General features: G+C 45.4%; 1 protein-coding gene across 2 annotated transcripts; it reads left to right on the top strand.

Annotated features, from left to right (window-relative positions):
• The first annotated feature begins 9,070 nt into the window (after positions 1-9,070).
• Positions 9,071-15,896, top strand: ATP5MC2 (ATP synthase membrane subunit c locus 2). 2 transcript variants are annotated; one of them, XM_032420840.1, is made up of 5 exons: positions 9,071-9,196; positions 11,872-11,941; positions 13,198-13,275; positions 13,835-14,028; positions 15,631-15,896. In XM_032420840.1, the coding sequence occupies exons 2-5, from the start codon at positions 11,903-11,905 to the stop codon at positions 15,743-15,745; spliced, it is 426 nt and encodes a 141-aa protein (XP_032276731.1). In that variant the 5' UTR covers positions 9,071-9,196; positions 11,872-11,902; the 3' UTR covers positions 15,746-15,896. The 2 variants fall into 2 exon arrangements, with proteins under 2 accessions (XP_032276731.1, XP_032276730.1); XM_032420839.1 differs by having other exon boundaries at positions 9,134-9,196; positions 13,198-13,287.
• The last annotated feature ends 1,801 nt before the right edge of the window (positions 15,897-17,697 follow it).

Below are 17,697 nucleotides of genomic sequence, written 5' to 3' on the forward strand. Positions count from 1 at the left end.
TGGCATAATGGACCCCTACCCTGGATGCCTGTTTTAGATGGTCTCCTCCTCCAGAATGAGGATAACTTAAGGCCAAGGGGACATGCCTAACCAGAGCTCATGCCTCCCCCATTCTAAACCATTCTCCAGTTGCCAGAACCCCTTGCCAAGGGGCCCTGAGCTCCCTTCCAGGGCCTCATCCTGAGTCCAATCTCCTTTTTTTTTTTAAAAAAAAAAAAAAGATTTTATTTATTTATTTGACAGAGAGAGACACAGTGAGAGGGGGAACACAGCAGGGGAAGTGGGAGAGGGAGAAGCAGGCTTCCCGCGGAGCAGGGAGCCTGATGTGGGGCTCGATGTGGGGCTCGATGTGGGGCTTGATGTGGGGCTCGATCCCAGGACCCTGGGATCATGACTTGAACCGAAGGCAGACTCTTAGCGACTGAGCCACCCAGGTGCCCCATGAGTCCAATCTCCTAAAAGCACAGAAGGAGCTCTTGGGGGAACACCACTAACCCTGTTGGCCTGGATTGTGGATGGGGTTTAGATGTGTGGCTGCATTGAGCACACGCTTTTGTGTGAGGCCCCAGGTAGTAGGACAGAGCCCGGAATGGAAACAGAACCCCAAATGTCAGACTAGCAGCTAGAAGAGTCCCAGAATTCTAATTATAAATCTTCCCATTGGTATTGACATAGTTGTCAAAAGGGTAGAATATGTTTTATTTAGCAGTATGTTTCCTTTGATTTACAATGTTTACATATTTAGACATTTGGTATGTAGGCCTATATTTTTTTATCTTGCCCTGGGCCCCACAAATATTAGGGGTAAGCCTGTTCATCTCACTATGATGCTGACTCTTTTCCTCCTGCCCTTTCCATTCTGTCCTTTATGCCTAGAAAGCCCCCAAACTTGCCCACCAACCAATTTGCCCCTCTTCATTCTCACAGCTTCCCAAATCCACCTTTCACCAAAACTTTTTCAGCTGGCTACAAAAGGAAACACTGATTTCCTCTTCCCTGTCCTTTCACGGCTACCAAGACTTCTGCTATTCCCAGTCTGAGAACAATGTAACTAACTTACAGTGCATGCCTGTGAGTCATTTTACTCTGTCCCACCATTCTTTTGCCCTTTATGTCTGGGAGTCTTCCAGGGGTCTATAGCACTCATTAGTGGCTCCCACGGGCCACAACCCTGTCTTATCCTCTATAGAGAAATATTGGGGAAGATCCTTGATCTTAGATGAACTCCCAATCTAATACACAAGGTGGGCCTAGTGACTCAGGCAGGGTTGAAAAAGTAAGACAGAACCACGGTTATCTAGATGGTTGTTTCAGTTTCATTTTAATTTTTTTTAAGTAAGCTCTACCCCCAACGTGGGGCTTGAACTCATGACCCAGAGCTCAAGAGTTGCATGGTCTACCCACTGAGCCAGCCAGGTGCCCCTTCAGTTTCATTTACTCTGTTGAAAATGAAGGGAGTAGAGCCCGGAGAGGTTAGATTCATGCAGCGTCATTGGGTACAGGACCAAGTTTAGAGAAACGTCAGCCTAAAGTGCAGGGCTCCTGGGTTGGAGAGCCTATCAGGGTGGTTCCTACAATGTGGAGATGGAAGAGGACTAGGCTTGGGAGAGAGCCAGAGAATGGCACCATTCAGTGACCCAGGCCGGAAAACTGAGTGCCATCTTCATCTTCCGTTCTCCTTCATCCCCCACAACAATCCCTCAGGCCTATCAGTTCTTCCTTCTAAACCTCTTGAGCTCTGCCCATTTCTCTCCATTCCCACTATCACCTCAGAGCTCAGGCAACAACCATCTCTCACCTGGATTTTTTTTTTTTTTAAGATTTCATTTTTAAGTAATCTCTACACCATGTGTGGGGCTCGAACTCACAACCCTGAGATCAAGAGTCGCATGCTCTACCTACTGAGCTCCCACCTGAATTTTGACAACAACCTCCTATTGCATGCTATGCCCCCAGTCCTCCCATTCTCCACACTAGAGCTAGAAAGAAGTGCAAATCTAAAATGCAAGAGCTTCAAGGCTGGCTCAGTCAATGGAACATTCAACTTTTGAGCTCAGGGTCATGAGTTTGAGCCTCACTTTGGGTGTAGAGATTACTAAAATATAAAAATAAAATAGGGGCATCTGGGTGGCTCAGTCGGTTAAGCAGCTGACTTTTGGTTTCAGTTCAAGTTGTGATCTTGCAGTTGTGGGATGGAGCCCCACATCGGGCTCTGCACTCAGGACAGAGTTGGCTTCAGATTCTCACTCCCTCTCCTTCTCCCTCCAGTCCACACACTCTCTCTCTCAAATAAATAAATAAAATCTTTTAAAAAAATAAATAATAAAATAAAGTGCTAGAGTTTCCTCACTCTTCTGTTTAAATGACTCCTTGCTGCTTTCTGGATAAAATCTAAATGCCTTAGCTTGATGATCAAGATCCTTCAGGACCTAGCCACTAACAACCAGTCTCCTCTCTGCACCCTTGCAACTGTTCCTTCTGGCCACATTGAATTACTTGCCCTTTGTGGAAGAGACCATGTACTCCCTCACTTCAAAGCCATTGTATTTACTGCTCCTTCTCTATGGAACATCCTTCTATTCCCTCCCAACGCAGGTCCTCCATGTGGGTCTTAAATGTTACCACCTCCTGGAAGCCTTCCTTGACTACCAGTTCTCAGGACTAGGATGCATAACCTCCCTATGTGTTTTCATAGAATCCAGTGTTTACCCCTCTTATAATAATATTGCACTGTGTTGAAATTATCTGCCTTTTAATTCTCTCTATTCCCTGCTAGACTATAAACTTTTTAAGAGCAAGGACTCTGTATTATTCACTGTTCAACCATTCACAAAATTTCTGCTGAGAACCTACTATGTGCCGGACACTGTTCCAGATGCTGAGGTTACAGTGGTGAACAAGGTCCCTGGCCCAGTGGGGCTTATCTTCTAGTGGGGAAAAAAAGCAATAAAAAATAAAAATAAAATAATGATAAGTGCTAAAAAGAAAAATAAAGGAAGAAAGGAGTCAAAGAAGGGAAGGTAGTGACTATTTAGTTGGGGTGGTCAGGAAAGGCCTCTCTAAGGAGGTGCTATTTGAAATGAGACCTAAATGAAATGAGAGTGAGTATGATCTGGGAGAAGAATGTTCTGGGCATAGGAAATAGCCAAGGGCCTGAGTAGGAACACAATGGTGTGTCTGAGTATCAGCAGGAACAAGCTAAACCCTGGAATTTTTTCCATGAGCACTGGGAAACTGTTGGGAGGTTTTAAGTTGCATTGTCTAATCTACATTTTAAAAGATCACTTTAGCTACTTACTGTGTGGAGAGTAGACTGTGGCAAAAAATTGGAATCAGGGAGACCAGCTAGGAAGCTATTGTAGTGATCCAGCAAGAGATATCAGTGGCTTGGACCGAACTAGATTTTGGAAGTGGTAAAGGATGAGTAAATGTGGAATATATTTGTATTCTCAGTGTCTAGCATGATGTCTGGCTAGACATTCAATAAATATTTGATGAATGAATTAAGAATTAATTAATCCAATTAAATGAGGACTCTGAGCTGGAACTGAAATCATCCATCCTTTAAACCTTTACTAAAATGCCAACCCCTCTACAAACTGGAAGTAGAGAGCTGGCACTAACAAAGGATCAGAACTAGGCCATATATATTTGTTAATTCCTAAAAATCAATAGGGAGATGACAAATAACCCAATAGGAAAATGGGCAAAGGACATACATGAATAGGCATTTCACAGAAGAAGAAACATGAGTGGCCAATAAATATATGAAAATATGCTCAACCTCATTAATAATTAGGCAAGTATAAATTTAAACCACCATGAAATACCATTTTATATCCAACAAATTAGCTAAATACCAAAGTTGGTGAGCAACCAAACTCTTACTAACTTTGTTGGGCATAAATATTGGAAAACAAATGGACGTTATCTAGAAAAGTTCATATCCTACAACCTAACAGTTCCCTTTATGCAGAAACTCTTGCCCATGTATACCAGGGGACATGTACAGAAATATGCTGTGCAGTATTGTTTGTAATGGCAAAAAGCTGGAAACAAACCTAAATACTCATCAACAGGGGAATGAATCAACAAATTGGTGGATTATTATACAATGAAAATGAATAAGCTATAGCTATCTTACATCAGCATGGATGAATCTTAGGAAGATAATGTTGAATGAAAAGAGGAAGCAAAGGGAGTCTACAAACAATATTACATCTTTCTTAGCATGGTAAAAAAAAGAAAAAGGGGGAGTCAAAATAAACAATATATGGCAAAATTAGGAAGAAAAACCTTGAAGTGATAAACATAAAATTCAGGGGCTACTATAGGAGAGAAGCATGTGGGGCTCCTCACTGGCATTGGTAGTATTTTTTTTCTTTCTTTTTTTTTTTTAAGTAAACTATTCCCAATGTGGGGCTCAAACTCACAATCCCAAAATCAAGAGTCACATGCTCTACCAACTGAGCCAGCCAGGCATCTCATGGAAAGCAAGGATTTTTGTCTTGTTTTGTCCACATCTGTGTTTCAGGCACCTAAAACAGTGCCTGGCACATAGTAAGATAGCAATAAATATCTGTTGAGTAAATAATATATGTTACTTGCATTCTTTCAAGTGATTCAAATATTTCATACTTTTTAAAAAAATTTTTTTAAAGATTTTATTTATTTGAGAGAGTGAGCGAAAGAGAGAGAGAGAGAGGAAGAGGGAGAAGCAGACTCCCCTGCTGAGCAGGGAGCCTGACGTGGGGCTCGATCCCAGGACCCTGGGATCATGACCTGAGCCAAAGGCAGATGCCCAACGACTGAGCCACCCAGGCGCCCCACATTATATCACAATGACTTTTATTTCTGTGTTGTCTGTGTTCCTTGGCCTGGGAGCTACCAAATGGCAAGCACCAAATCTATGTTCACACAGATACTTAATCATAACTTCTTGATAAATATGTAGGACCTATACAAATTCATCATACAAATTCAAAGGAACCTAGGTTCTTCTCCAGCAAAAAATTTGTTTGGCTATCCTGCCACCAACTTTCCCACTGGTCCCTCCCTCAGAAGCCTGGATACTAATGACTCTTTCTCTCCCTCCATCTACTGTTTTCTTCCTTCAGGAATAGGCAGGTTTACTGATGGCTCAAGTCCTGCTCTCCTGGGGAATTGATTTAGCCAGAGAAAGTAGGAAATCCATCAGTCAGTACCCACCAGCAGCAGGTGCTTGAAATTAACAATTACCAAATAGAGTTCAAGACTTAAGAATAGTCCTTGTTGAGGTGCCTGCCTGGCTGAGTCAGAAGAACATGCAACTCTTGATCCTGGAGTCATGAGGTTGAGCCCCACATTGGATGTAGAGATTAGTAAAATAAATAAATAAATAAATACACTTAAAAAAAAGAATAGTTCTTATTGGCAGTGCAAAGGTACCACTCTAACTTGTACACAAGTGCCTGTTTAAAAGAAAGAAAGAATATCCTAGTTAACCCTGGAGTTAACCCTGGAGAGAAACTTAAAAATCACCTACTTTTCTCCCTGATTTTTCCAAGTGAGGAAACTGGAGTTTTGAGATATGAAGTAACTTGCAAAGTTATTCAGGTAGTTAGTAGCAAGGCTGGGACTAGACTGTTTCCTGCTTCCTGGACAGCTGTTCTTTCTATGCCACATGCTGGTGACATGTGCATCTCGCAAAACGCATCATAAAGTAGCCTCATCTTAAGCCATCAGGAGTGAAAAATAAATTATTCAAACCCTTCCTCTTCTCTCTGGCAATTTTTTTCCTTTGCGTTTCTCTGTGTCCTACTCTCTCTTTTTATCCTTCTTATGTTTCTCTCTGTGAATCCATCTCTCTGTTTGGGGTTTCAAATTGAACTGTGGCATTCCTGCATGATTCTTTTGATTATTCTTCTCTAAGCTATTGTTTCCCATCCAAAGGCAAACATGCATAAGCCAATCAAGACTCTTTCTTGGTGACCTTTATGGAAAAGAACACTCAGAATTTCTATATGAGAGGTGCTGGACCTCCCTCCTAGCCTATCCAGTCAATTAAAATGAGTCCCTGGCCCCCCTGAGGGCTGTTAACCAATCCTAAGAAAGAAAAGATCAATCTCATTTCTTCGTCACTACTGTGCAGGGAGGCTGCTAACCAGTCAGAATGTGCCACTAAGAGTCATTAGAAAAACTGGCCAATCAGGCCAACCTTGTTACATGGTCTGGTAGGAAAAGAAAGGGATTGATTGGAAAGGATAGTCTGGCTCCACACCCTTTCCTTCCTGGATCCTAGTTTTCCCTGGCTGAAGTGGTGGAAGGACCCTTTCCCAAACCCTGAGTTAAGAAGATCCCTAGACCCTTCGCTAAGGCTCGCTTTTGTTGTCTTCAAATTCACCCTTCTCTCACATACCTCAGCCACTTTTTGCGGTCTCACTGTTCCCCTACTGACTGAATTTCTGACTTCAGGCCTGGCAGTAATAGCCAGCCTCCGGAAGTCTCAGTCATCCCCACAGATCTCTCTATCCACCGACCTGTCAAAGAACTTGTTTTGCATGATTTATGAGGTGAAAAAGTTCAGTACCTGATAGTTGAGTCTCAGGAGATATCATTGCAGGGACCTTGCAATCAAGTCTCCAGGGAGCAGTGCAGACTCGAATTGCAATGCTTCCAGCTATAATGATAATAACAACAATAACAATAACTAGTATTATTGGGGCGCCTGGGTGGCTCAGTCATTGAGCGTCTGCCTTCGGCTCAGGTGAGGATCCCAGGGTTCTGGGATCGAGCCCCACATCGGGCTCCCTGCTCAGCGGGAAGCCTGCTTCTTTCCCCCTCTCCCACTCCCCCTGCTTGTGTTCCCTCTCTCACTGTCTCTCTCTCTCTGTCAAATAAATAAATAAAATCTTCAAAAAAAAAAACCTAGTATTATTATTACTATCATTTATTGAACTCTGAGTTCCAAGCACCTTGCAAAAAGCTTCACATATATTATCCCAATATTCGCTGTGGGGTAAGCACCATTACTACTCCAAATCTGCATAGGAAAAAAATTTAGAGGGGTTAAACAGCTTCCCCAAGGTCACAACGATTTGGGAACCCAGGTTTATGTGAATCCAGAGCCCAACACCGAATGGGCTTAAGGGAGAATTAAACACTGCAGGCTATAACAACTTTAGCTTCCTCACGGGCCCCTTCTCCAACCCTCCTTTCTGATTGTCCGTGATATCTAAGAGGGGGTCTAAACTGTCGCAACAAACAGCTGCAACAACCGTTTGGTGGTGGCGGCTCCTAAGAACTGTGGACTTCCTGCCTGGGAGGCCGTGAAGCCGAGAGCTGAATGGAATTCGGGGGGTGGGGGTATGGGGCCCTCAGGGGATATCCTTGCCCGCCCGGCTTCCCTTTCTCCTCACAGCATCTTACACCGTGCCTGGTACCGCTTGGTACTTGGTAAATACCTGTTGATTGACTCCCAACGATCCCAGCTCCTTTCTTCACCTATCTCCCCCCCCTCACCCCGAGTCAACAACTGGAACTGAAGGGATATTTGGGGATTTCCGGGGAACCAGTGAGAATCCTCACCGAGCTGCAATCGTGGATTTAGGAAAGGCGGGAAGTCCCCCACCCTTCTCTCCTCACCCGCTTCTCCGATTTCTCCCCACTCCCTCCCCTCCCTTTCAGGAGCTCAGGGCCATAAAAATGCAGATGGAGGATCGGTGTGAAATAACGGGCCCATATAAATCCCTCTGCCGCCCGCCTGCAAGATGGATTGGCCGCATTGAAATTCCTCCGCGAGGATAATTAAACTCGGGGCCTCATCCGGGCAAAATTACATTCCTGTAATGGCGTCGCTCGGGGTCCCGGGAAATTGCTCCGTGGGCTTTCAGCGGCGGTTTTTATCGCCGGCCGGGGTGTGCCTGGCTGCGGCTCGCCTCTCCTCCGGGACCGTAAAGCTGCTGCCGTGATTTATCCTCCCCTTCTCCCAAATCCGATTAAATGGAGGAGCTCGGGGCCGGGGCGCCGCGGGGCCCGGGAGCCGGGAGGGGGCGGCGGGAAGGACGGGGCCAAGGAGGGGAGGACAAACGGCCCCTCAGAGGGTGGCGGATTTGGCTTTATTTACAGTCGCGGCTCTCTTTTTATTTTTTATTTTTTATGGGGGTTTGGTGAGCTTTCCCCGTCCTTCTCGAGCTGCCTTCAAGCACGATGCCTGGATGGCTGCGGTTTGGACATGAGGGGAAGTGGGCAGGCCTTGTCGCCCTCCTTCTAAGGGGGCGGCTCCTAGCCTGTCTTGGGAGACAAAGAGGCCTAAAGGAAGGCATGAGGGCCGGGAGCCCCCCACCCCCACTTATTTCCGTCGGGGAAAGGAAGAGCGAAAGGGCACGAGGGAGAAGCCGAAGGGCTTCCATGAGAGCACCTCGTGGGAGGACGGCTTATCTCAACTCCCACAGATGGAGCCTGGGCAGAGGCAGGGGCATGCCTGCAGTGACCTCACAACCTCGCTACAGGTCTCTGGTGCCCACTATTCCTTGACTGTCTCAGGACTCCGAAGAGAAGGCTCAGTGTCAGGGCACTTGAGTCACAATCATCGTTGGCCCCTATCTTCTGTTTTCCTCATTCCTGGCTGATAACTAGAATAAGAAAGAGAGAGAGGGAAATAAAGGCGAGGCCACCACAGGCAGCTGGGGCATTTTGCTCACTATCGCCCATTGAACGGGTTTCCCGTCCATAAAGTCAGGGTCCCTGGGCGACAGAAGGCAGGAGTCCCATGACTTCATTTTCCTTCTGCTACGTTTTGGGCACTGAACCCCCATCTCGATGTATGTTATTTAACACTGAATTTCTGGTGTGTGTGTGGGATTGTTAATGTGACTGCACATGCTGGGAAAGGGTACAGGAGTCCAAGATCCCAAACGCTGAGCGGACCAAACCGCAGGCCACGTTACGGATCAGTTTACACTGCAGAGTTGTCTTCATTTCTGCAGAGGCTCGGCTCGGCCTGCAGTTTCTCCTCTCAAACACCAGGTGGAGCGACTGGCCGAATGCCGCCACAAAGCTGGCAGGCGGCGCTGTGGCGCCTGGGCCGACCCTCAGTATTGCAATCACTCTATCTTTAGAAGGCGACTCGTTGGTCCAGGCCGCGCATGCGCTGAGCCTGCCTGTCACTCTTCCCGCCTCCCCCCGCCCCTCTCTGTCTTCTCTGCACTGGGAGCAGGTAAGGCCTTGGGCCCTCGCGCCCGCGATGCGCTGCGCACGCGCGCGCAACACCCCCAACTCGCACGAGTCCTTTGAGGCCCTTTCCTTGCATGCTCCCACCCTGATCCTCACGCCCTCCCTTGTCCCCGGTATTCCCGCGCCGTAGGGCTGCCCCTTCCGCGTGCCAGCGACCTCCAACCGCGCGGGCCTGGCGCCATCTTGGATGTCTCGTGGGAGGGGGGAGGGAAGAGCGCCTTGGAGCTGGCGAAAGTCAAATACCGGGACGCTCATTTTCACCTGTTCCACTCGGCCCTTGCAGAGGTCTTTTCTCACCCTCCTGTCTATTCAGAGTTGTTACAAACCCCGGACTCTCCCTATCTGCTTTCCCTTCTCATCCTGACTCGTTCTCTCCTTATCCTGCAACCTCCAGACTTGGCCCCGGGATCTCAGCTGCCCCAAGCAATGGAGATAGCCGATAGTCTTTTAAAAGTAAACGTGAACATGGCAGAACAAAGCAGCCAAAACACCCTCTCCATTCAGGCCGTGGCCTGGGAGAGCTACGGCAGAAAAGAGACCAGTTTCTTTGGAACCATTGGTTGTCCTGCAGTACCGTTCTCTTCCTCCACTCAACTGAAGGTGGAAAAAACAAGTGGTGGGCTAATAGCGAGGTTTTCTATTAGAGGCAGCAGACCCAAAAGAGTCGTGTGGGGCAGCATGGGGTGGTCTTCACCTGCCAGCTTTCTTGTCAAGGGTATACTAAGAGTCCCCAGATCTGCTCTCAGGAGGAAAAGAAGGTTTAAGGAAAGGAATGGTTAAGTCAGTAGCCCTCTAACTCCGTGACTGATCACGGAGGAATAAACCCATGATTTCGGCCCACTGATTCTGGATGCTACTGTTACCTGAGGTGTTGTAGGCTAACAACTGCAGACTTGCCATGGTTAGGTGGCCAGTGGAGGCATCTGCACTTCATGCAGGCTCCCTTAATTGCGAGCCTTTGTTGTGGGCTTGTTACATGTCAGCACCACATTAAACTCTTTACATGTTACTTAATTGACCCCCCCAACTATGTGTTGTACATGATGTTGAGGTTTAATTGCCTTGGGGGGAAACAAACAGTATTTACTTATTTATTTATTACGTTTTAAGTAAGCTCTAAACCCAAGGTGGGGGTTGAACTCACAACCCGGGAGTCTCATGCCCTATTGACAGCCAGCCAAGTGCCTAGTTCTCCTCTTTTTTTTTTTTTAAGATTTTATTTATTTATTTGAGAGAGCGAGCCAGAGAGCATGGGGTGGGGAAGGAGAGGAAGAGGAAGAGAATCTCAAGCAGACTCCGCCCTGAGCTCGGAGCCCCTCTTGGTGCTCAGTCCCACAACCCTGAGATGGTGACCTGAACCCAAACCAAGAGTGGAGCACTCAGCTGACTGAGCCACCCAGGCACCCCCCCACACCCCCGTCCTTCTTTTTTTTAAGCTTTAGGGAAATTTCGGATTTTGACCAAAGAAAACCTTTATAGTCTGCAGCAAAATTGGGTTAGAGTTATATATGGGCAATTGTGGAGACGGGATAAGAGTTGAAGGCATTGATTAATCTGAAAGTGACCGATTCTGTATTCAAAAGGGTAACCTGGGAAAATCTTGAGTACAGCTCATTTAAGGGAGTGTTATTTAACAGGTTTAAGTAACCCCTGAATATTTCAACCTGTAGCATATTAGGAAGCATTAACTTAAGTGTGAGAAGATTTGAAGTCCTGACTCTACCACTACCTTCATTACAAGACTAGTTTTAAGACCACACTCTCAGTGTACCTAAGGATCGCTTGAGAAGCTTGTTTGAAATACAGGATACTTGGGCCTTATACCCAGAGTTCTTGATCAGGAAGGTGTAAAGTGGGATCTGAATATGCAAAATTTTTTGAATATGCATTTTTAATACACAGATCATCCTGACCCTCAAGTAACTAGTTCAGGTGGGCCTCTCAGAGAAATCCTTTTTGTAGGTCTTTAACTCAACCACTCTTCTCTTAAATAACTTCACTTCTACAAACTTAGTGCACCTACAGGGTGTCAGCATTCTTTTAGATCTTGGGCATACAAAATTGAATGCCTCTTAATGTGATGGTGAAAATGAATACTTTAACAGTCATGGCTAATTAGAGTAATGGGAGGATTCCTCACTGATCTACCTCACTATGTTAATTAATGTAGGAAATTGGAAGTGTTTTGAGGAACCCAAAAACTTCAGGTAATTCAGTGAAAAGATGGTTGGAGATTCTTCCAGGGTCTTGGCCTTCAACAAACATCTCCCAAGAGTCTTTAAAGGGCAGCTGTTTCGATCCCGGACAATGAAACCTTGAGAAGAGTTCCTTTTGAATAGATACTGAGGAAAGCTTAGGCAGAAGACACGGGAACTTCCTCTGAAGGACACCAACTCATGAGGCTATGGAAATGAATAACAGGTCTTAAAGTTGAGACCAGGTGGCTACTTGTTTAGACCAGGGGGAGTCACTTGATTATAAGGAAATCTTAGAAGCTGTGTGGGGGAAATCTTGACTTCAGGGTTTTAATTCCATCTCTGCTGATGACTTGAGGTCATTCAGTCGGCTCTCTGGGCCATTTAAATTTTCCAGAGCACGTTTTCTGCTAATAAGGATGTCCTTTGATAAACAAGGACAATGTTACTTCTGTAATTTCAGCTCTTCTGCCACAGCCCCTCATCCCCTGAAAATGTACGCCTGTGCAAAGTTCGTCTCCACCCCCTTCTTGGTGAGTGCCTGCCTTTTCTGGGAGAGTTTTTAAGGTGGGGCATCTTGTCTCTTCCTTGCCGCACCTTGGTCTTCACAGCTGGGCTGGGGGAAGGTCCTTAGCTGCGTTAGCCTGACAGCAGAGAGTGAACACTTAACCAGACACCCCTTGTCTCAGATCCCTTGGAAGCCAGTTAAATCTTTTCATCCAACCATATTATAAGAAGAGTGAAAATGAGAGTCTAGACTAAGATCGGGTTATTTCTATCCTAAAACTCTGTGTTCCTATAAACTGGAACCCAGCTGGAAATAGCCTAACTTGGACTGAGTATGCACTGTGTATAGGATCTTGCCCTGAGTGTTAAGAGAGCCATAGTCCAGAGTTCCCCTCTGGGAGCTTAAATTTGGGTAGCAAGTTAAAACACATGTAAATAGACATTGGAAAAATATTTGATTCAGAAGCAACAGCATGGAAGAAATTACAGATTTTTTTTTTTAAAGATTTATTTATTTTAGAGGGGAAGAGAGAGAAAACAAGTGGGAGGGACAGAGGAAGAGAGAGAGAGAATCTCCACTCTGCGCTGAGTGCGGAGCCTGATGCAGGGCTCAATCTCACAACCCTGAGATCATGACCTGAGCTGAAACCAAAAGTTGGACGCTTAACTGACTATGCCACCCAGGCACCCCAGAAATTACAGGTTATTAGATGATGGAGGCAACTGATTCATACATCTGTAAGTGAAAAGGGGTGGTGCTATTCATGGGTACCATTGATTGAACACTGGGTGTACCGATTTGTATACATAATCTCATTTACTTCTCACATAAACCCTGAGGTACCACGTTCCAGTTTAATAGATGAGAAAGCAGGTTTAGAAAGATTTAAGTGACTTGTCCTAAGATCACGTGGCTGAAATAGAGCTAAGATTAGAATCTAGATCTATCTGACTAAACCCTGGCTGGTAACCACCATGTTGTCCGCTTCTGCTTGGGGTTAGTCAGAAATGGCTACAAGAGGGGGTAAATTTTGAGCACAAGGGTAATGCCTTGTGGCCTGAAAGGAAGTAGGTTTCTTTCCATAAGACAGAGGAGAAGCTTGGGAAGCAAGAGAACTGGTGTGGTTCTTGAATCTAAAATTTGCTGAAAGTAAAAGAGTGATCCAAGATTCTGATTTAAGCTCAAGAGAATGAATGGGGCATCCTCGTGACAACTTGGGATGGTTCTGAAACTCCTCCACAACCTTCCTTGACCCTCTTGCCTTTGTGTCATTCCCCCTAGGTCAGGAGCAACTCTCAGCTGTTGAGCCGATCACTGTCTGCAGTGGTGCTAAAACCACCGGAGACACTGACAGATGAGGTACCTTATGAGGTGGGATTGGGCCTGTGGTTTTGGGGGGTGAAGGGTGAAGAGGGCTACGTGGCAGTGCCAGTAGGGGGAGTGCTGAGGACAATCATCACAGACTGAAGTTAGTGAAGGATCAAGGCTATTGGCTTTAGGTGAAGGTGGAGGACAGTTGATACCACATAGGATTAGTGTGCCAGCTTTTGCCACTGGCAGCACACGCCCGTGTGTGCTGCTGATAACTACCACTACTTGACCTAGTTCACTGACGTCAGCTGGTGGCATTTGGTCCCAGGCAGATGATGATTTCAGGGCACCAAGAACAGGCTAGGGCTTCAGTCTTACACTTCTAGGCCATACCTGAATCTTGAAGGTATTTGATGTTCACCTCTTGCATCAAAAAGTTCTGCTTAGCAGCATTTTAGGGGATTTTCCAGGGAGTAAAAAGTTTTTGTTTGGAGGAGAAGCCATGGAATATGATAGCATAAATAGTTTAAATAGTACAAAAGCTACCGAAGCAAAAAAAAAAAAAGGGGGGGGGATTTCTTAAAATCTTTACCCATCTTCTTCACAGAGCCTCAGCAGCTTGGCAGCCCCACGTCCCCTGACCTCACGTATTCCTAGCCGCAGCTTCCAGACCAGCGCCATTTCAAGGGACATCGACACAGCAGCCAAATTCATTGGGGCTGGGGCTGCCACGGTAGGGGTGGCTGGCTCTGGGGCTGGAATTGGGACTGTGTTTGGGAGCCTCATCATTGGTTATGCCAGGTAAGATGGGCCCTCCATTGGCTCTCACATATGTTTCCAAAGGTCTGGGCAGAAATACTTGGGGATCTTGAGCTATACTATCCTATACGGTAGCCACATGTGGTTATTTGAATTTGAATTTTTATTAACTAGGGGCTCCTGGTTGGCTCAGTCGGTAGGGCTTGGGACTCTTATCTCAGGGTCATGAGTTCAAGCCCCATGTTGGGCGTAGAGATTACTTTTAAATAAATAAATATTTAAGTAACTAACAGTACATAAAGTTTAAATTTTATGTATTTATAATGTGGCCAGGCAGCCACACGTGACTGGTGGCTACCATATTGGAAAATTCCATTGAAAAGCTTTGGTTTAGAGCAGGAGTCAGCAAACCAAGGTGGGCGGGCTATATCTGGGCCACCGCCTGGTCTTTCTATAGCTGAGCTAAGAATGGGTCTTACGTCTTTAAAGTGTCATGAAAAAAGGGGGGCAACAGAGACCATATGTGACCCACAACATCTACAGTATTTACTGTCTGGCCCTTTACAGAGAAAGTTTGCTACCACTGGTCTAGCACCTCAGGTTAGCATTGTGACTTTATTGCTGCTTTTCCCCGTCCCTGGGAATTCCCCCCATCACTCCTGGGAAAATTTCCACCTTTGCAGCCAGCCCCACAGCTTCCTGACACTTGGGACTATTTGGTCTCTGCCGACTCTGGGCAACTCACTGTTAGAACTAAGTTAATCCTCTAGAGACCTGCAAGTTCTCTTAATGCCTTTGAGGAAATAGGTTTATTTTTTAGAATTTATATGAAATAAGCCTTACTGCTTCTGTGTCCACAATTCTGTTAGAAGCTGGTGGTACTTTACCTTATCTTTCAGGGCTTCCGGAAGGGACAGTAAAGGAAGTAGAAATTATTGGGAGTCTTTTATTCCATTTTGTCTACAAACCCCACAGACCATTTGTAGCTGCTTAAAGCTCCAAATCTTTGACTACTTTGAAATGAAAGAAGGTAGTCTGTCCCTCTGGCTCCCTTGTCCTCTAGAATGGTGTTTTTCTTGTTTTTGTTTTTATTTTTGTTTTTGTTTTTAGAATGGGGTTTTTCTAGTTGTGTTCCATAAAGCCCTAGGGTTTTGAAGTATGCCCAGAAACCATCTTAAAGAATGAAGGGGAGACCAGTCAAACAAGCCTTTAAAATCCTCCACTTTTTTACCATTGTAGTTTGGTTTTTATACATTTTGTATTTTGGGGTTCTGCTACTTAAAGTTTCAAAACACTGCTCTGATAGACTCTTCCACTCTGGATACCTCTTCCATTCTGGTGGGCCCTGGATAGTTAAATGTCCAGGCCCTAGAGGTCTTAGTTACGATATGGGTGATCCACTGGAGGAGGTAATGTTTGTACCTGGGCCATGTTACAGAATTTTGGATTGTCCACTCCCATCATTCAGTCTCTGTAGAGCCCTTGATGTATCAGGCAAGAATTGGGGCATGATGGTGTCACCCTGAGAGACGCATTGCATAAGATGGGCTTTAGGAGACGAGTTTTCCCTGAGCCCATCTTTGATGTTTGTCTTTTTCTTTGTGTGGACTAGAAATTCAGTCTTTTCTCCTCCCCTTCTCCCAGGAATCCCTCTCTGAAGCAGCAGCTCTTCTCCTACGCCATTTTGGGCTTTGCCCTCTCGGAGGCCATGGGGCTCTTTTGCCTGATGGTGGCCTTTCTCATCCTCTTCGCCATGTGAAGGAGCCGTCTCCACCTCCCATAGGTCTTTCTCCCGTGTCTTGTCTGCCCTGTATGTTCCTTTTCCTATACCTCCCCAGGCAGCCTGGGGAAAGTGGTTGGCTCAGGGTTTGACAGAGGGAAGACAAATAAATACTGTATTATTAAGATTTTTCTTGTGTCTCCTGTGTATATTTGTTCTCCACGGTTGGCTGAGTCCCTTGGTGAGAGTATAAAGCCTGGTGGGTGGTGACAGTTCTAGATTCAGCATGAGTCTGGGCTCACTTGTTCTTCATTCTCTGTGTCAGGAAAGCTTTATTCAAAGTAGTGGTCCTTTTTATTAATTTTCACCTGGGCTAGCCTGTTATCTGGGAGGATTGGGTCAGTAGAAACAAACAGGGCTGGCTTAAAATTTTGACGAATGGCTATTTCCACTGCTGCTATCCTAGCTCAGGCCCTCATTGCCACCCACTTGGTCTATTGCAATAACCTTTTAACTGGCCTTCTGCCTCCAGTCTCTTCCCTCTAGCATTTACTTCTATCCACCACCGCCAGATCAATCCTTAAGTATAAGACTAGTTTTGTCATTTACCAATTCAAACACAGTCTGACCTCAGCCTACTCAGATTTTATCTTTTATTGTTCCCATACACTCTACCCAAAGTGGTATTGTCATTTTTCAAATACTTTCCCTCTTTCCTGTCCTTATCTTCAGACCTTGCCCTTTGGCTATCTTTGCTTTCTTTTCCTGGATCTTTGCTCCCTTTCCTCTTTTTCAAACTCCCTGTTATCTTTAAAGACTTGAGTTTAAATGCTGCCTCTTCATTATGAAGCTTTCATCTAGTTTCCATCTACCATCAGTCAAATGCGCATTAACCAAAATAAAGGACTGTAGAGCATGTTGTATCCTTTATAATGCTTATGGTCTATGATAAATGGTGGATTTGTATGCATCTGTGTGTCTTTTATCTTCCAAGTTAGACTCAGTTTCTTGAAGGGACTATGTCATGTTCATTTTTGTATCCCTAGAAGTATCTAGATGATGCATCTCAGCAATATCTTTGTCAGATTTTTTATTTAATCATCTAAACCACCCACCTTACTTCACAAATGAGGAAACCAAGAGTTTGAAAAGTCCAAGGATAGTTTAAAAAGGCAAAGGATTCTCTCAGGAACATTCATAGCAGACGTGGAGTTAGAACAAGGATCATGTCTTGTAGCCAGGATGTAAGAATACCATACTGTCGGTCTTGTGGGACTCTCCCCAAGCCCAATATTGCCGGTGACTTATTATCCCAAGCAAGAGGAAAGGGCAGAATAAGCAAACAAACCTTTTCCCTTAAAAATTCTTGAAGAGGGGCGCCTGGGTGGCTCAGGCATTAAGTATCTGCCTTCAGCTCAGGTCATGATCCCGGGGTCCTGGGATCGAGCCCTGCATCGGGCTCCCTGCTCAGCGGGAAGCCTGCTTCTCCCTCTCCCACTCGCCCTGCTTGTGTTCCCTCTCTCGCTGTCTCTCTCTCTGTCAAAATAAATAAAATCTTTGAAAAAAAAAATTCTTGAAGAGGGACTTTGGACAGTGGGGTTAATATAAAAGTGAAGAATTATATTTTCTGAAGGCTAGATACACCTTATCCTACGCATGTTTGAAGTAACTGGGTTAAAGTCCTTACCTGATAATGTGAATGACCACAACAGTTTTTCTTTTGATTTAATTGGCTATAAAATTAAAGCCCAGTACAGAGACTTAACCCCAGAGTAAACTGATTCTTAGGAAGCAGGTCACCCAAAATCATTCGCCCTTGTCATTTTGCTATTGTGATCAGGGGTTGAGAGGGACCCTATCCACAGCTTGCTTCCAGATTGCTATACTACCCTCAACTAAGTGTATTCTGGGCTGTGGGGCTTTTGCAAGAACTCCGTATTTTGAGATAAGGAATAGACTCTGTTCCTCTATTATGGTCTCTTAAATTTGTA

Source organism: Phoca vitulina, unplaced genomic scaffold (assembly GCF_004348235.1).
Source record: "Phoca vitulina isolate PV1807 unplaced genomic scaffold, GSC_HSeal_1.0 scaffold23, whole genome shotgun sequence".
Taxonomy (NCBI): domain Eukaryota; kingdom Metazoa; phylum Chordata; class Mammalia; order Carnivora; family Phocidae; genus Phoca; species Phoca vitulina.